The 19,755-nt window shown below is 45.8% G+C and overlaps 1 protein-coding gene across 1 annotated transcript; it reads left to right on the top strand.

The window, feature by feature from the left end:
* Positions 1 to 4,589: 4,589 nt before the first annotated feature.
* TBR1 (T-box brain transcription factor 1) lies at positions 4,590 to 12,198 on the top strand. Its single transcript, XM_052635951.1, has 6 exons — positions 4,590 to 5,281; positions 5,890 to 6,044; positions 6,392 to 6,513; positions 7,091 to 7,249; positions 8,170 to 8,231; positions 11,340 to 12,198. Exons 1-6 carry the CDS (start codon positions 4,590 to 4,592, stop codon positions 12,196 to 12,198), a joined length of 2,049 nt encoding a protein of 682 aa, XP_052491911.1.
* Positions 12,199 to 19,755: the final 7,557 nt, after the last annotated feature.

Raw genomic sequence — 19,755 nt, 5'->3', positions numbered from 1 at the left:
AAAGTATTTGTCACAAGTTAATATTGTATACTCAATATCTTGTTAACATATTATACTTCCAGTATTTCAGATAAGATAAGTAATATAAGAAGAAAAGGGAGGCAATTTAAATTTAGATTTTTGTGATTTTTTTTTTTAAAGGGTACATTCCACCAACAATGTTGAGATTGTCTGGGAGTTAGTTGCTTACTGCTTGCTTCACTAGACTTTAGCTGAGACAGCTGTAGAAGGTGTGTCATGTCTTCAAAGCAAAATGAGAAATGGAGCCATAATGTGAATTTAATATCTTGAGCACATAAGCAATAAGTTTGTCATTGTTTTCTCTCATTTTAAATTAACTGAGAACAGGACCCAGTTTCCTGATAAAGACAAAAATTTGACTGATGGCAGTTTTCAGAGATATTTCAACCTGTTTCTAACTTGATGTACATAAGTAATTGTTCTCATTAGTACTCATTCATTGGACAGTACCTTACCAGGGCCTCCAAAAAATGTGCAAAAAGTGTGGAGACAAATAACATTTAATTCTGTCTCTCCCTTTGTGAAAATAGGGTAAAAATGTTTCTAAGGCTTCATTAAAGGGGAGTTTACTTGGGGATTTAGAATTGAGACTTAGCCTCTGCTGAAGGTGGTATGAATAATATGATGAACCAAATTACTGTCCTATTTGAATAATCCTAGGCTTTCCTTGGTAGCCTAATGAAAAGTTGCTAGAAACTTAAGTGGAATTGGCTTAAACTCCTAGTATGTTTCACAGCCTCATTTTTGGTGGAATGAGAGGTGTTCTGAGTATTTCTTGATTGTCCTGTGGTTTCTTCTTTTAAAGACAGTGATGGTATATTTTATGTAGGACATGTAATATGTACTAATTGTTGGGATTATAACAGCCAACCATTTACAATTAAAATATAAGAGTTGAAGTTAGTAGAGTTTTCCTTTTGCCTGCTTTAAACTTGTGTGCAAGCTGGGTTTTTTTTAATACATGATTTTCCCCCATACATAGATAAGGTTCTGTGACTTCTTTCACAGATACTGTTCATGAGAGCTAGTAAAGATTTTTTTTGGTACAATATGCCCGCAGAAGAAGGTCTCAGTAATCGAAGGGCTGTTCTCAACATTCCATTTGAAACTTTTTTTTCTTTCACTTTAGTCCCCTGAAGAATAGCTCCTGAGTGAATAAAACAACTGAGAAGGCTTATACAAGGCCTGCCTTTTGTTCTTACTTGATCACCTCATCTTCCTGGACTTCACAGTCACATACCACGTTCTCCCACTTGGTTCATGCTGGAGACATTCCCAATTTCAAAACCTTACCAAAATCCCTTCTAGCAAAAAACCTAGATTTTTATAGATTTGGAGTCCATCAAGAGGAGGATGCCCAAAGAAGAGGCTCTGTGAACACCTTTGTCTTGGAGTGCACAGCTATTTTAGCTAGCAGCAGCAGCCTGATAGCCTAGGCGGGCATTGAAGCAACAATATAACCACAAGCTCTATAAGCCACTTCAGATGTGTGTGTTTACCTGAGTGCGTATATGAGCACATTTATGGATTTTGCTGCACTAGAACCAAAACTTGCCTCAGATGTCCTGCTTTCCTCTTAGACTAGTATGGGGGCATGGAAAACTCCAGCCTCACTATTCAGTGTGATCTGCTTAGACAAGGAGCACCTGGGTCTTCTGGGAGCTCACCATACATACAGACCTACTGAATCAGAATCCAGAATCCTGGTGAGGGTCATATGCACTTTTAAAGTTTGGGAAGCCCAGCTCTACAGAAGTATGAGTCAAGAGCAGATGTGCTGATCCTGAGAAAAACCTTAGTTTTCCTTCTTGAGCATGCATATTAAAGGCATAATCCTGTATTGAGGAATCACTGAATGCAGTCCTGATGATCTGAGTGAGTGTTCCTGTTTATCTTCTAATCCAATGCCTTAAAAACTGAGGAAGGTGCACTCTCCCTCTTCTGAACTTTAACATGTCATTTTAGCATTCTTCATTTTTTAAAAAACCCAACTCAGGGTACTAGGAATAAAAAAACCTGACAAAGAGCCCAGGTAGTTCTCTTTTGCTACACACTTAAGGCTGTCCCACTGAGGGAGTGGGAGGTGGGCAACCTTGGAAACCGTGGAAAGGCATTCAGGGACAAAGAAGTTAATGAAAGCAACAGTAGGCCAAACGGCAAAAGGCTCTCAGGAGAAATGGCGATAGAGGTAAGAGGAAAAAAAGGCATCAATAATGTCATTGCCACGGTCCCTTCCCCCACCTCCCAACACCTTAGTAATTAAGCCCCTGCTTGTTTCTGAAGCTTTTTAAAGGAAAATGGGGTCTGGCTGTATTTTTCTCCCAGAAAACTATCTCGGCTTGAGTCTGGGACATCTGGTCATCAACCCTTCAAGCCCTGGGCTGCCCGCGTGGATCTTGCTTGCAGCGCCGTGGTGGAGGCCACAGCTGATGCCCTCTGCGGCCGAGGCGCCCGAACCGCCAGCCGGGCGCAGTCCGGGCTGGACGCTGACCGCTGGGCCCACCCAGGCGGCGCTCTCCAAATGCGCCCGCGTAGGCACAGGTCGAGTCTGGCAACCCCCTCGCTATCAAGCGCAGGACCCACCCAGTGTCCCGGGCGTCCTTTCCCTCTGGGAGCGGCGGGGGCGAGGGGAAGGCAGATACACTCTCGGAGGAAGGCACGAGCTCCACCGGGCGGAGGCGCCCAGGCCAAGCCTCCGGCACGGAAAGAGTGTGTCCCCCTGGGTTACGCGCCAGCCTCCGCGCTCCCTGGGTATCCGGGCGGCTCCCCCTCGTGATCGCCAGGGTGCTGGGGAGCCTACTCTCGGGCCGCTTAGAGACCTTAGACAATGGAGCCGAGCAAGGCGGCTGGCCTAGGGCCGAGCGCCGAGCGCGGGGGTGGCTTCTCCCGCCGCCGGCTCCCGCGGTGCCCCGCCTGGAGCCGGCCCGCCAGCCAGCTCGCGGGACCGAGCCGAGCTCCGGCGCTGCGCTCCTCCTGGTTTCCGCGCGGCTCGGCCGTCCCAGGAAAGCCACAGGAGGGCGGGCTGGCGGGTCCCCGCCACGCGAAGCAGTTTTGGGCGGTGAACCCTCTGCTGCTCTTGGCTCTCTGGTTCGGGCGGAGACTGAGTTGCTCCGTGGAACCGGTACCATGAGATCTCTTCTTACACCTCGGGGTTGCTTTGGGCCTCGTGCTATCTATTTGTGCCAACATCCTTTTAAACTGGTTCTTTTCTCTATCCCTCTTTAAATTCTTTCTCATTTTAAAATTATTGGCATGGATTCTTTTTCTCCCCTCCAGATTATATAAACATTACACACACACACACACACACACACACACACACACACGAGTCTTCCATAAAGATCACTGCGTTGACACCACTTCCACTCTGTCTCCCCAGATCAGCGCTTCTAGCGAACCCATTTGCGCGAGGACTCGGCTCTTTCTTTTCCTGGCGAGGCTTTTGAACCTGTCGCCAAGGCCGTACCTCGGAGAGAAGGAAGTGCAGTGGGACGTGAGGGATGCATAGCGCCTGCCCCCAGTTAGATGCTCTTCAGATAATCTGCGACCAAGCTCGCTGATTAAATATTTAGGAAAGACCTCGTAAACATCACTGCAAATACATTAAGGCACTTCAACCCGACAGCTTATGATTATTTCAAAACTTAAAAAGGAGATCATTGATTGTCACTGTTTCTGTGCTCAACCAAGAAACCGAATCTTCCCGAGGTGGGTGGATGGGGTGGCTGAATTGCTTTTCTCCCCCACGACTCCCCCTTCCCGCTCACTTTCATGGCTGTGGCGCTCAGTAGCAGTGATTTATTTATTTCTGTATGGAGTTAAAAGGCTGTGCGTTGGTGGGGGTGTTCGTTGAGGACACGCAGGACCTGATCACAAAGGACTGGCTCAGGTGTCTTGTGCTTCTGTATTAACTGGAAAAGACAGACTCTGGAACTTTTACAGGGCGAGAAGAGGCCACCGGCTCGCGCTTTGTATACTTTGCACTTGAAATCGTTACATTCAACTGAATATTTGGCTCATTCAGATCCGAAAAGTCTCCTAGCATCGTCGAATTCCCTCCTCCGCCCCTCAGCTCCAAAGGAGGGGGAGGGGGAAGGTAGGAAATGTTTAGTAAATTGCACATCTTTGAATCTTCCTAAAGCAGTGGTCACAAAGCTTAAAGGTGACACAACAGTGCTCACGTAAAACCAACACACATTCCCCACCCCCCTAAACCAACAATAAAATCATCCCCTTCAATTTGCCATGATCGCTGCGACCAGGAGCCAGGTGATTATCCTAATTAATGTCTATCTAATTAAATTACTGTCAGCAGTTAACCAATGGCAGGAGCCGTTTCATCGGCTGCACAAGCAGCAAGATCAAAAGTGAGCCTTTTCTGATTGCTGCATAGTGTCAATTGGCCAATCTCTTCTCCCAGGGAAAAAAAAAAGTAAATCAAACCTTTGAGAAGCATTTGCTGGTTGAAGTGCTTTCTGTCTAGTGAGGGGGTCTGTGGATTTCTAGTTTATGATAAATAGGACTTTAAAAACCAGGGACAGGAGGGCGAGTGTTCAGGTTCTAGAGCTATGCAGCTGGAGCACTGCCTTTCTCCTTCTATCATGCTCTCCAAGAAATTTCTCAATGTGAGCAGCAGCTACCCACATTCAGGCGGATCTGAGCTTGTCTTGCACGATCATCCCATTATCTCGACCACTGACAACCTGGAGAGAAGTTCACCTTTGAAAAAAATTACCAGGGGGATGACGAATCAGTCAGATACAGACAATTTTCCTGACTCCAAGGACTCACCAGGGGACGTCCAGAGAAGTAAACTCTCTCCTGTCTTGGACGGGGTCTCTGAGCTTCGTCACAGTTTCGATGGCTCTGCTGCAGATCGCTACCTCCTCTCTCAGTCCAGCCAGCCACAGTCTGCGGCCACTGCTCCCAGTGCCATGTTCCCGTACCCCGGCCAGCACGGACCGGCTCACCCCGCCTTCTCCATCGGCAGCCCCAGCCGCTACATGGCCCACCACCCGGTCATCACCAACGGAGCCTACAACAGCCTCCTGTCCAACTCCTCACCGCAGGGCTACCCCACCGCCGGCTACCCCTACCCACAGCAGTACGGCCACTCCTACCAAGGAGCCCCGTTCTACCAGTTCTCCTCCACACAGCCCGGGCTGGTGCCTGGCAAAGCGCAGGTGTACCTGTGCAACAGGCCCCTTTGGCTGAAATTTCACCGGCACCAAACGGAGATGATCATCACCAAACAGGGAAGGTAATGCTACATTCTTGGCTGCCGCTGCTCCAGGCGCGGCCGGGGGGCATGTGTACCCGGGCTGTAACCGCCGCGGCAGCGAGGATTTGGGGTCGGGAGCGGAGTGGAAGGCGCTCTGGCGCGTCCTAGAGTTGGCTGGTGTTGGAAAAACGGCAAGTGGAAGGTATAACCACTGCGGTGATGTCGGGGAGCGGGGCGGGGGGGTGGGGGTTCCCGCTCTAGAAAGGTGGTCGGAGAGCCAGTCAGTGGCCGGAGAAAGAGGAGAGAGAGAGAGGGGCAGAGTCCTGGCCTGTGGCCGGGAGATGGGAGGGAGGCATCAATGCCCGATACACCGACAGGTGGAGATTCGGGTCGCCAACCTCGCTTTCTACCTGGGCAGTGATACCTGCCGACTTCCCATTCCAGTTCATCCGCCGATCTCCCACACTTCAGTCCCTCTTCTTTTTCTCCCCCACCACCCTATTTCCAATCCAGCAAACGTTCGCTCATCGATGCTGAGAAAATAAGTTTTGCTTTGCTATCTGGCGCCGCGCTTCTTGCATTTAATCTTTAACATTTATGTTTTTTTTTTTTCCCCTTGTTGTCTCCCCCCTCCCTAATTTAAATAGGCGCATGTTTCCTTTTTTAAGTTTTAACATTTCTGGTCTCGATCCCACGGCTCATTACAATATTTTTGTGGATGTGATTTTGGCGGATCCCAATCACTGGAGGTTTCAAGGAGGCAAATGGGTTCCTTGCGGCAAAGCGGACACCAATGTGCAAGGCAAGTCCTTCCAATTAACACGTCTTCCTGACACTTATTTAGGTGAGAATGATTAATTAAAGCCTTTGTGGACTGGCTCGAGCGACTTTTAAAACGATCGGCCAATGACTTCTAAAAGGAAACTAGGAGGATAGGGGGAGAGACTCAGCGACGAGAAGGGGGAGGATTATGCAAAAGCTATTTTAATCATTCCCAGTTAATAGGAAGAAAGCGCGGCCTTAAAAAAGCCCCAGCTAACGGGCCTTACAGTGGAATAAGGGGTGTGTGTCTGTGTGTGTCCTGCGTGGTGAAGAGTTGGGACTGGGCAGTGCCGCGGGCACATGTAAACAACTTGTCTCTTTCTCTAGGAAATCGGGTCTATATGCATCCGGATTCCCCCAACACGGGGGCTCACTGGATGCGTCAAGAAATCTCTTTTGGAAAATTAAAACTTACAAACAACAAAGGAGCGTCAAACAACAATGGGCAGGTCAGTGGCTCAAGCGCTCATTTCTCTCTCTCACACACACACACTCACTTATACACACTCGTTCCTGCCTAAGATCCAGTTCATCACTTTAAACTAACATGAGGAACGACACGTGTGTCTTTGCTTCATTAAAAAGACTTTTTAAAAATTCTATTTCCGTCCTCCCAAATTATATTAAGCTACAAAGTTGTTCTTGTCCCCCCTGCCCCCCTCCCTCGCCCAATTACCGAGTTCCTAACCTTCACAAGTACAAATATTTGGTTGATTTTGAGAAGGAAACGCGCAGGATCTGCAGGTTGTGAAAATCTTTGTTGCTCTTTAAAGGAGAACTGGGAGAAGGGCCCTGAGAATTGGGCGGTCGGGTTCGGTTTTCCTCTGGTGCTCGGGCGTTGCGTGCTCCGGAGAAACGGGGGCAGGTCTGCTTCCGCCAGCCAGTCACCAGCTGGGCGAGGCCCGCGGTCAGTTTCCCGGGGCGGCGGGCTCCTCGCAGACTCCACACGGCCCGCGGCTCACAGCCCCATGCGGGCAGACCGCACTAACGTGCCGCCGGGCGCTTCCCTTTCTTCCCGCCGGACAGATGGTGGTTTTGCAGTCCTTGCACAAGTACCAGCCCCGCCTGCATGTAGTGGAAGTGAACGAGGACGGCACGGAGGACACCAGCCAGCCCGGGCGCGTGCAGACGTTCACTTTTCCCGAGACTCAGTTCATCGCCGTCACTGCCTACCAGAACACCGATGTAAGGAGGCCTGGGGGCTGGGCGCGCGGCGGGCGGCGCAGGCTTCCCCCGGCCCGCGGCGGTACCGGGGGCCATCCCCGGCTCGGGCACCAACATCCGCCACAGCTGGCTCTGCTGTACCTTTTAAGAGTAGGGCTAGGGGCCTGCTGGGCACCTTCCCTGTATACCTAACCGATGGGAAAACGCTGCCTATTCGTCTCCGACGCGGGTCACCGGGCCACCTTCAAGGTGACCAGGATTTCTAGAGCCTCTTGGGAATTTTGATTTAGTTTTCAAACATCAGTTTCTGGGTGATCGAAAGAAACGCACATTCATGATTTTAAAACTAAAATAAATCAAATTACTGGGGACTATGGAGTGAGCTTCCTAGCACTCATTTGCAAGTTTGCAAAAACTTTTTTTACTACTGATTTGACTACTAGAAGTGATAGTGTTTCTTTTAAAACAGGAAAATATAATAAATGAAAGATATGCATTTTTCAATCAAAACTGATTTCAAGATGCAACTTGTGGGTTCTTCAAGTTGTGTATTAGAAGCAACTAACAAATATGATAAAGCATTTAAGATAGGCAACATTTTTTAGGAATGAATTCAAGTGCCCCTTAAAAATTTTTGCCTGAGTATTTACATAACAAGCATTTTTAAAAATGAGAATTTTGAACCAGTTTAGGACACATGGGAGAGCTAATGGAAAGCTATACTTTAGTTTTAGTCACCATTAATTTAAGCATAACTTTCATCATACTTTTTTCACCTTTCCACCCATTCCCTCAAAAATTTCAGTTAAGGAAACCTTGCTATTTAATGAAATTGTAGGCCTTTAGCCCCTGTAAAAAGTGGCAGATGACATATTCTTAAACACCCAATCTGCTTTGTATAAAAAATAAAATTATATTAATCTTTTTTTCTCTTTTTCCAGATTACACAACTGAAAATAGATCACAACCCTTTTGCTAAAGGATTTCGGGATAATTATGATACGTAAGTAGTTTTGTACCTTTCTTCTCAAATTTGTGGAATTGGGCTTTGGGTCAAAGGTAGATTGTTTTGTACAAGGTTTTTGGAAGCTAGAAAGTGTGAAGACAAAGTTGTTTTCGGGGTTTTCCCTTTCTTTTTTGACGGTCCTCTTCTCTCTGGCGACCTGGCTTGGTACTTCTGTGTTTTGGGTCAAAGGTTTCCTCCACCTATATTTAGCTTTCATATGAATTACAAAGTTGCTGGCGCGAACCCTGGGGCTGGCTGGCTGGGGAAGCTGCCCTGGTTCCCGGGTTCGGGAGTTGTGTGTGGTGCTGCAGATGCTCAGCTCAGATTGTCTGTGTCTGAAACCGCCGGATTCTGCCTGAAAGTGCATGTGGCTCTGGCAGTTGTTACAGTCTCCTTGGCATATGTGACTTTTATTTACCCATTTCCAAGTTTTGTGTAATAGCTTTTCCTGTGCAAGTTTACCATGGACTGAATAGAAATGTGCACCCACTACAGGCAAGTTCACGAGCACAGCTGATGGTGCAGTCATTTCAGGCTTTGGGAAGGACCCAGGTGCTGTTGCAGTGTATTATTTATGCTTTGAAAGAAAAATATTTCCTCTTTTATCATTTGTATCTAGGTGTGTTTTAATTAAATGTGCTGGTTTCCTTTTCTCCAGGCCTCCCTTATCTATCTCCATTTCTTGCCTATCAAAATGCTGTCCTCTGGGGGCAACAGTAGGTGTAAACTGAACCTTTCCTGGGCTTGTTCTGGTGTTCTCTCAATCAGAGGCTCAGAGCCCAGGTACAGTGCTGAGGAGTTCACAAAGAGTTATAGGGCAAGATCTAAATCTGGACTGTGGGGATCCCTTCACTTTTCTCTGACCATAGAAGGAAAGGATACATTAATTTTAATTTCATGGCTTGCATTAAGTGCTGGGGCTAGAACTACAGAGTTGAAGCTATCTTTGATTAGGAATAGATTAAATTTGTGGAGAAGACAAGTGGCTCTCTCCAGGTAGATACCAAACTTCTCTCCTGATATTTTTATAACAAATTGAAGAGAATCATCAATAGTTATACACTGTAACTATAGTTATACACTATAACTATATAGTTATACACTAAAACTGTACAGTTATACACTGTAACTGTCAAGTATATCCCTCAAAATTGATCCAAAGGAAGCAAGCCTCATCAGTATGATTCCCCAGGAAAAAAAAGAAAGAAAGAAAAACTTGGCTACTCTAGTCCTTCCTCACAATCTAAAAAGGTGGGCTCAGCACGGTGGAAAGCGTGTGGCCCAGGAGACCAGAGATACTGGTCTCTGTACTAGGGGGGTCTTGTAGATTTTGAGCTTTTAATTCTGCTGCGAACATCTGTTCCAAAGCATTTTATTTTGCACAAATCAATTCGGTAATCCCAAGTGGGTTGGAACCTGGATGGGCATATAAACTGTATCTTTTGCAGATTGTTTTTTTTTTTTTCTTTTCCTTTTAAATGTGGTGGTAAACAGAGAAGATATTTGCACCTTGCTGGTTATGTTCCCTTCCTGCCTCCCTCTACTTGTTCTTATTTGAGACTGGAATTAAGTTTCAGGAGGGAAATTTTGTTCAGTCAGCAAACTGCATCCGAGCAGCCAGGGCATAACCCTCATCTGTCCCTCTTCTGGCTGACTTCTGTTGGAAAAGCCACTTCTGTTTGATTCTTAAGTCACTATATATTTATCATAAAAAGCTTCTTTAGCTATACAGATGGCTGTCTTAGAGATTTATGGCTTAGAGTAGAATGGTTTTTGACACTCTCTTTCCACCTTACGTTGGTTATTTGGGCCTGGCTCACTTTTGGAGAAACAGAGAAAGCAATAAAGAGTTCAGGGGGACCAGGGTGTTTGCTTGGCCACTCACTAGGGAATCTCCTCCCCAAAGTATTGAGGTATGACAAGTTTCTCTTTCAAAACAGTCTGTTGATTAAAGATTAAAACATTTATGTGTGAGCTAAAAAAGGGAGGCATGTGTGTGATGTGTATGAGAAAATAGGTCTACCAGTCTTGATCCAGTCTCTGGTTCCTTCTCAACTCTAATGGGATCTTATAGGCCACTGTGGGGCCTAGAGTGAACCTTCGATTATCTTATCTAAGGTAATTCCCAGTAACACAATCACTGTCTATGGTTGGGCGAGTTAAACTTTCCTTTGACTCAATTTCTTCATCTGTAAGATAGGATAATAATGGTACCTAACTTGGAAAATTGTGATGGTTAAATAATGATCTGTACAGCCCTAGACAAGGGTGCCTGGAACATAGTCAAGTTGTATAAGGATGAGCTGTTACCAGTGGGAGATTCTTGGCGGAGGTTGATAATTGTACTTTTAAGAGTTTGCCCACATTTTTTTTTCTTTCTTTTTTTTAAACCAGTAACAAATCAAAAGCTGGGGAGAGAAGCTCAAAGAATACTTTTCCTCTGTAAAATAATTTTATTGATTGATGACTTTATTTCCACGTAGTAATTCTAGTTTGTATGGTTGGAGGGGTGGTTAAAGGAACACACAGGGGAAAACAATAGTAAGTGCCATGGAGGCTTCCAGCAGTAACCCTCGGGTCTCAGAAGACTGTCCAAGGCCAGTCTGATGCTCACTACCAGGGGGGGTCCCCGCGTGTATGTCAGATGGAAGAAAGTGGTCTTAAAAGGATGGAGTGGGTAACCGGTTTAGAAATTTCACTCAGAAACTCTCACCGCAGAAGAAAGGCCCACTGGGAAAATGACACCTGAGCCCCTGGGCAGATCTGCCTCAATGTGTGCACATATATTGGAGAAGTGGGTGAGCATCCCCTGCTGTGCTCTTCTCTCGGCCCTCTGTGCACTTGGTGAGAGAGCTCAAGAGAGGAGCGAAGCCTTCCTCTTCATCTGTATCAGCTTTAGGTCCCTGAATGGACAAATCGGTTCCTTTATAATTTCACGATTTATTTTGGAGAGGATGAAAGTCTGTGACCTTTTGTCTGTCTTTATCCTGGACGGCAGGTTACACGTGGAGTGTGGGGGTGGGCCACCAGGGGTGGTCTTCTCTTTAGCGCCCCCGAAAGGACCTTGCGCCACCCTTCGGTTCTCTCTCTCTCCCTCCCTCGCAGGATCTACACCGGCTGCGACATGGACCGTCTGACCCCTTCGCCCAACGACTCCCCGCGCTCGCAGATCGTGCCCGGGGCCCGCTACGCCATGGCCGGCTCTTTCCTGCAGGACCAGTTCGTGAGCAACTACGCCAAGGCCCGTTTCCACCCGGGCGCGGGCGCCGGCCCCGGGCCGGGCACGGACCGCAGCGTGCCGCACACCAACGGGCTGCTGTCGCCGCAGCAGGCCGAGGACCCGGGCGCGCCGTCGCCGCAGCGCTGGTTTGTGACTCCGGCCAACAACCGGCTGGACTTCGCCGCCTCGGCCTACGACACGGCCACGGACTTCGCGGGCAACGCGGCCACGCTGCTCTCGTACGCGGCGGCGGGCGTGAAGGCGCTGCCGCTGCAGGCGGCTGGCTGCACGGGCCGTCCGCTCGGCTACTACGCCGACCCGTCGGGCTGGGGAGCGCGCAGCCCACCGCAGTACTGCGGCGCCAAGTCGGGCTCGGTGCTGCCCTGCTGGCCCAACAGCGCCGCGGCCGCCGCGCGCATGGCCGGCGCCAACCCCTACCTGGGCGAGGAGGCCGAGGGCCTGGCCGCCGAGCGCTCGCCGCTGCCGCCGGGCGCCGCCGAGGACGCCAAGCCCAAGGACCTGTCCGACTCCAGCTGGATCGAGACGCCCTCCTCCATCAAGTCCATCGACTCGAGCGACTCGGGGATTTACGAGCAGGCCAAACGGAGGCGGATCTCGCCCGCCGACACGCCGGTGTCCGAGAGCTCGTCCCCGCTCAAGAGCGAGGTGCTGGCCCAGCGGGACTGCGAGAAGAACTGCGCCAAGGACATAGGCGGCTACTACGGCTTCTACTCGCACAGCTAGGCCGGCCCGGCCCGCCCCGGCCCCGCGCCCCGCCGCGGCCCGGCCCCTGCCGGCTCCTCGCGCGTCTCCCCCTGCGCCTCCTGCTCACGCCCCACCTCGCGCACTCCCTCAGTTTATCTGACCCTCGAACACCGTCTGCAGCGAATTAGTACAGGTCTCCTGAGTGTGATTTTAACCTTTTTTTTTTTTTTTTTTTTGCACAGCACTTTCTGCAGTTAGCGCACCGACCTTCAACTTGGCTGTAAACCTTTTTGGTTTGCCTACTTACTCTCCTTCTGTGAAGTTATCTTAACGGTTCCCCTCCCCCTCGTCTTTTTCTCACCCTCTCCTTGTCTTTCTCCTCATGAAACTCTTCACCTTTAGGAGACCTGGGCAGTCCTGTCAGGCAGCAACGATTCCGACCCGCCAAGCCTCGGCCTCCCCATTAACCGTAGGATGTTGACTGTAGAACCTGGACCCACCCAGCGCGTCCTTTCTTATCCCCGAGTGGATGGATGGATGGATGGTAGGGATGTTAATAATTCTAGTGGAACAAAGCCTGTGAAATGACTGTATATAGTGTTAATTTATTGTAACGAATGGCTAGTTTTTATTCACATTGTCAAGGCACAAAACCAGTTCATGCTTAAACTTTCTCATTCATTTCTTTTCCTTTTTCTCCAACTCCTCCCGTCCCTGAAAATGTTTTCTTGTGAGATTATTAACAGTATTCTAAGAGGCTCTGGAAACTCGAAAGACTAGATAATGAAGAGTTTCTCACTTCTTCTCAATCCACTGCATGAAATAACTACCCTGTGCCCTACTGCACACAAATAGCTAAGGAGAATCTGACCAAACACCTGTAAAGGATAGGTGTCTGTTCATAGGCAAGTCGATTAAGTGGCATGATGCCTGCAAAGCAAAGTTAACGAGTTACATGTTTTTTTCCCCCTTCCTTCTAAATAGAATAGCTCGACATCAGCAATATTATTTTGCCTTATTTGTTTTTCCCCAAAGTGCCAAATCCATTACTGGTCTGTGCAGGTGCCAAATATGCTGACAAACTGTTTCTGAATATCTTTCAGTTCCCCCCTCCATCTTTATATGCTGTAAATCTTTGTAATGAATATTCTACTAATGATATAGATGACTGAATTGTTGGTTAACTATAGTGTAGTCTAGTGAAGATGAATTGTGTGAGTTGTATATTTTACTGCATTTTAGTTTTGAAAATGATTTCCTCGCCACCTAGAAACAGCTGAAATTTGACTTCCTTGGGAAAACACTAGCATTAATGCAAGTAAGACTGTTTATTCCCCCCTCTAAGTCTTGTTACATTTGATAAGGAGCACTGATCCCCCTGAAAATAGATTAGTAGAATTTCTAATGTTGTGTAGCAAACCTATACTTTTTTTTTGTATTTTAAAATTAATGTGAAATATGCATCATACACAATACTCAATCTAGATTCCAGTCCATTGGGGGGATTTTTTTTCCTAATAGGAATTCAGGGTCTAAACGTGTGTATATTTTGGCTCTTCTGTAAATCTAATGTTGTGATTTTTATATTTGTTTCGTTTTGTCTGTGAACTGAATAATTTATACAAGGACACACTCCATTGAGAAACGTTTTGTTTTTTGCTCGTTTGTATTGTCTGTGTATAACAAGTAAAATAAATCTGGTAAAACTCTATGGTGTTTGAAAGCAGTTTACAGTTTGAAAATTTAATTAGAGGTGAATATTTTTAAGGGCTGAGGAAGAATAGCCTGTCTCTTGCTCCAATATGGGGCAGTCTGTGTAGTGGGAACTACATCTCATTTTCCTCTTAAATTTTAGTATACCACTACCAGTAATTACTTTTTTCTGTCTTATTTACACCTACTTAGTTCCCTGTAAGTCGAGTTCACTTTGTTACACTCGTTTTTTTTTTTTTCCTTCAGGAAAATGTACACGCTTTCTTATATCTGTAAGTAGGAAATAACATGAGCAGGAAATGGAGGGTCTTTAATAAGAAATTAAGTATTTCTTGAAATTTCACAAAGTCAAGAGGGAGGCTTTGGGCAAGAGAAGAGTGTAATTTAAATGCTTGTCAAAATAGGCTGTTGACCACAGCTTTAGTCTGATGTTGAAAATTCTGGTCTTTAAATACAAGGCCTTGGAGTTGAGTGGTGAATCCGTAAATGAAAACACAGAATGGCCTACATTTCTTGAGTGGATTATTTTGGGGGGATAGGGAGGGGTTGGAGTAGGGAAAGTAATCATAGAGCAAACTCATGAAAGGTCGATATTTAACCAGTGAGCTTAAAACTTGCTTTAGGAGGTATCTGTGGGGCACCACTCCATCTCTTCTACAGAGAATTTCCAGCGCCCATCCTGCCCAAGCCAGGTCACCATCCCTTGAGAAAAAATGCAGAAATGTGGATATTCCAGCTGGGAGGAGGCTAGTTGCGTCTTAGTCAAGGGGTCCATTGAGCTCTCTTTTGCTCTTGTCTCCAGAGAAGGAGATCCAAGAAAGGTGGAAAATAGTCCAACATCCTTGTTTGGCCTAGGCCAGTCTCAGGTTATGGGGCGAAATTTACCACCACCCAGAGATGGTCCTGTATCCTCTTTGCAATTTGACAGATGCAAAGAGGCTTCAAAGTACCAATTAAAATGAACATTGGAGGGGAGAACAAAACCGATTTGCCTTCCTGGGGGTAATCTGGCCACTAGACGGCGTTCCGCCAAGTTTTGTCTGCCACATAGAAAAGCGATGACTGATTTTCCTTTGTGCTTGTTTCTCCCGGATCACACCTAAGAACTAAACAAGAGGACAAAAAGTACAGAACAGGGGGCCTGCGTGGCGAGTGAAGTGGAACGGTGTATTCTTGTAATCATCCCGTGGCCTTGCGCTCCTGCGACCTCGGTGCCAGCGAGCAGGAGGCGCACGTGCAGTCGGGAGGCCCACGTGCAGTCGGGAGGCCCGGGGGTGCCCAGGCCGAGGGCGAGGGGCTGCGGAGCCGCCAAGGGTTCCGGGGAGTGAGCCTGGAGGTCGGAGCGCGGCGCCGGGCCAGGCCGGCCACCCTCGGGCCAGAGTCACCGCGAGCAAAGGAGTCGGTGTCATGTGCGGAAACGAAGCTCTTAGAAGCCGAGGATAGATTTCACAGGAACGTAGTGCCTTGTACTGAAAGACGCACTTAGCTGCTATTAGGAAGTACTTAAAAAAATTGGGGAGGTCGTTTCCCTTGCAGCTCGGCACCATCTGCTGTGTGGACTGAGTCAGCGTGAGGTAAATTTGCAGCTCCGCGCTCCTCTCGGAGGCAGTGTGCTTTCCTGTCCCTTTCAAGCATGATCGTTTCTCCTGGCTTCCAAGGAGTCTTGGGTGTCTAGTGAAGTGACACTGTCAGTGTGTCTGAGAAGCTGCTGCTGTTTCAAGGAAATCAGAGTGTTTTGGGGGAGGGCCTGCGGGAACCAGAGTTCGCGTCCCGGGTTAGATTTCGAGTTGCCTTTTTATCTCCCTGAGGATAGGAGTCAGGGTAGGGACGGAGAAGGATGACGAATCCTTCCCGTAAACTGCAGATTTTCTGTTTTCAAAAGTGGCTTTTCAAAAAGAGAAAGGAAGAAAAAAAGACGAGCGTGCGGCTTTTTATTCTGTCTCAAGCCTTCCCGCCACTCGCGTCGCGCGCCATCTTAACTCCTTGCCCACCAGCAGCTTGGGGCCGAGCGCGGCGGGCCGGCGCCGCTGGAGCCCAGGGATGCTGCGCCCTAGGTGCCTCACCTTGGGGCCGAAGCCGCGGGGTCAGGGCAGCCGACTGGCGGGCACTGAGCGCGCTGTGATCGAGGGCATTCGGGAGCCCAGGCCGGCGGGGACGGACGTCCGCACGAGCTCGGGCTGCCGTGCGGCGGCTCCGAAGGCCTGGTCCCGCCGCTGAGCCTGGGCCCAGGCTCTCTAGCTTCGCCGTTGGGTGGGCGCGCTGCTCTCTTCTGGCTGTTCCGGCCGCGGGCTCCAGGCCGCGAGTCCAGACAGGGATCCAGGCCGCGGGTCTAGACAGGGGGCCCAGCGAAGGTCCAGACCTGGAGGCCTGGCGGTTCTCCTGTTCCTTCAAAAGCCTGGTCCAGCGGGGCTTCCGGCCTCGCCTCTAGCCTTGGGTGCGGCCCTCCTGAGCATGTGTCTCCGCCAGAACCAAGCCAGGCAACCTACTAGGATTGAGGACATGGAAGCCTTTTTAGGCCTAGGGGAAATTTACTGGGTTTCTTTCAAAAACATAAGGTTTCCGACTCTTTAGGACTGACTTACACCCCCCCGAGCTCTTAAAATGTTGTAATTTAGGATCTACAGACAACTTTATGAACCATCTTCCCTCCTGCACTTACATTTTCTTATAAATCCTGCTGTTAAACTGGTTTACTTAGGACCCACTTTTTTTTTTTTTTTTGGTGATGTTAAGTATCTCTTCTTTTAGTACTGAAGCCTTCAGGGATGTTGTACTTTATGTTTAGGGTGCAGGCTTGGAAAAAAAGCCTTGTTAAATAGATGTCGTTACATTCCTGGAGAATGTAAAATGCATTGTAGCAATATTTGGGCAAGTACTTGTGTCCATAGTCATTTTATAAAATACTCTGCTTGTCCTCTGATGCAGCGCCTTTTCTGTGTATGAGTTCTTTTATCATGTATATGTTTTAGCCATGAAGATAGGAAAAATCACAGAGCTTATGATCTTGTGTGAAAACAGACCAGTCTAGGTCCCCCAAAGGAAACAGTAACAACTATTTTTATTTTTAGAATTAAAACAAAACAAAAAAACTTACTTTGAAGAAGTCAGCAGCTTTAAAGACCAATGATAATTCAATTTTTAAGATATTTAATTTACTCTGGTGTGTGGGCAATTGCTTGGTTGATTTTAATATTTTAAATAGTAAGTGTTCTTCTTAATATCAGTAGAATCAATCTTTTAAAAGGTGGCTGAGAATTTTTAAGCAAGTTGAATCTGTATTATTTGTTGAATTTACAATCTGAGTGCAAGATTTACTTTTGGGCAGTTAGATTTTCTTTTGCCAGAACAAGATACGTTTCTCAAGGAAGACAGAGACAAAGTAGGCAGGATTTTAGACATTGCATTATGCTTGATTTAATTCTGTTGCTTTGAGATTTGTGTCTTCCTGGTTCTGGTCTTAAGCTTGTAAATTAGGTTGCAGCATATTTAAAAATATATTCACTTGAAAGAAAACCCCATTGCTTTCACAATAAAGTAAACTTGATGGTGTACAAGTCACTGGTTTCATCTGAGATGATTATATCTGCCTTCCATGTATTTTACACCCACAGTATGGTTTGCAGCAGTGTTCAAGGCATAGCGTGAAAAATTTGATTTGAATAGTTCCATTAAAGCAATGAAAAAAAAAAAAAACCATGGCTTAATAGACCTTCTAGTGATAGCTCCCCCTCTTACTATGCTAACTCTGAAATAAATATGTGATCTAGTATTAGGAACATAGCATTTATAAGACCCTTGCTGGTAATATTTAATTTAATAAACATACAAACTGACATTATTAATGCGATGAAGCTTGTACCACAAGCTGATTCTTTCAGGTTGTTTGATGTATTACTTATCACTAGATTCCTTATAAACATATGCTGTGATTTATAACTGGTACTTATATTAAAATTATTTTGGATTTTAACTCAAAATACCTATATGACAAGGTACTCATTATATATATAAATCATTTATACTTGTATATCTTGGCAAACCTTTTGAGGAAAAAGAGGGAATTTATGAAGGGAGAGCATCTCTAGGGCTATATCTCTGGTTATTTTAGGTAATATAGTTATTTTGTTCAACTATAGTAGGAAAAAAATATAAGATTAAGTTTTGGGGCAAGAGTTATACTTATTTAGTATATATATGTCTTGCCTGGGAAATCTCATGGACAGAGGAGCTTAGTGGGCTACAGTCCATGGGGTTGCCAAAGAGTTGGACATGACTTAGTGACTGAATAACAACAAAAACATGTCTTATATATGTGTATTATATATGTATTCAGATACACACTTAAGTTTCAAGAAATGGCAAATTAATGGAACTTTCGGATTGAAAGGATCTGCCTAGCTCACATTTCAACTTTTAAGATGTATTTGTCTTTTATTTTGTCATTCCTAGTATGAAGGGGAAGGCATTTTTCAATCTTAGGATAATTCAGAAGCAATTTTTTGGTTCTCAGTTAATTCAGTCTCATCTTAAAAGTTCAAATTTAGCAAAGCACATGTTCCCTTGTTCATGCCAAGTGTGATAAAAACTAGTCGAAAAATAAAACTATTGCAAACAAGTAGAGCACTGCACTTCACTGCATTCTGTACAGGCCACATCATTTCCAGGTTTGATGTCACTGCCTACTGGGCTGCCATTTGTGGGTACAAGTAAGGCAGCCTTTGAAAGTTGATAGAAGGAACTGATATTTCAGATATGTGTGTCTCAACTGTGTTTGTGTGTTTTAAATATCCTTTTTGAATAGTGATATGCACACTTGCGAGCATTCAAACATTTGCCGTCTTCTATCAACAAAAGGTTATTCTTTATAGGCTCCAGGATGTTTTTCTCACTCTGCATTGGGAGCTCTTTTTCTTTGTATCTAAAACGAATTAGCAAAATCATCTCTCCCACTTTGTAATATAGTCAAATTATAGACTATTCTGTGTAATTATAACTTCTTAATAGTTTAATCTTTCTGTTTACAATATTAGGCTATCACACATATATATTTTTACATCCTTGAACTTCAATGGATGAAGTACGTGTTATATAGATACAGTTTAGGCCATCTGCAGTCATCAGTGATATTTTATGAGAGCTTCTCAGTTGTTATATAGATTTCTATTATTCTGAATAGCTCACTTAGGAATTTACAAAAGATGAAACTGTTATTTCAAATAAAAAATGTTTCAAAGGTGGTTAGTACTTTTATAGCCTGATTTGTTTATTTACCTAAAATTTTATGATTTTGGATGTAATTTTGTCAGATAATAGCAATGTTTACTACTCAGCACCATCCTGAGAAAATAGAAGCTGTAATTAGGACTCACCCTTTCCTTTCGCAGTTTATTTACCTGCCACAGAATGCTATATATTTTGTTCAAATGAAACTTTTTCCTACCTCTGCCTTGATTTGCTATGTATATATGTGTTTAATATATATGTATGTGTATATGTATATACATTAATGACTGCATTCTAAATAATTTTTAGAGCTCACTCACCTTTGGGATTGATTCTTAGTTGATACTCATATTCTGCTTTGTTCCTGTGAAGAAAGTCAAAGAAACATACTGACTTCCTCCTCAACAAATTTGTTCTTTCCTCCTCCAACTCTTCTGTCTTTCTGACACTCATTTTGCCCTTGTTGACTCTCTTGCCAACAACTTTTTAAAAAAAAACTTAATCTTCCTTCTCACACTACCACCCTAAACCTGAATCTTGATAAAATCTATGCCTGATTCATCAGAGTTTATTTCAGATCAGAATTTTTATGCTTTCCCCAAAAGCAGTTGTGAAGTTTTCAGGACAAATATCAGATACAATTTGTCTTTTTATTTAACT

The sequence above is a fragment of the Budorcas taxicolor genome, chromosome 2, assembly GCF_023091745.1.
Source record: "Budorcas taxicolor isolate Tak-1 chromosome 2, Takin1.1, whole genome shotgun sequence".
Classification (NCBI taxonomy): domain Eukaryota; kingdom Metazoa; phylum Chordata; class Mammalia; order Artiodactyla; family Bovidae; genus Budorcas; species Budorcas taxicolor.
This window is presented reverse-complemented; position numbering and strand designations above follow the sequence as displayed.

What these genes read in the sequence shown, in the direction of transcription:
- TBR1 (XM_052635951.1), top strand. Translation starts at nt 4,590, where the DNA reads ATGCAGCTGGAGCACTGCCTTTCTCCTTCTATCATGCTCTCCAAGAAA. An exon ending in ATCATCACCAAACAGGGAAG is followed by an intron (nt 5,282 to 5,889) that starts GTAATGCTACAT and finishes TAATTTAAATAG; the next exon opens with GCGCATGTTTCCTTTTTTAA. An exon ending in AGCGGACACCAATGTGCAAG is followed by an intron (nt 6,045 to 6,391) that starts GCAAGTCCTTCC and finishes CTCTTTCTCTAG; the next exon opens with GAAATCGGGTCTATATGCAT.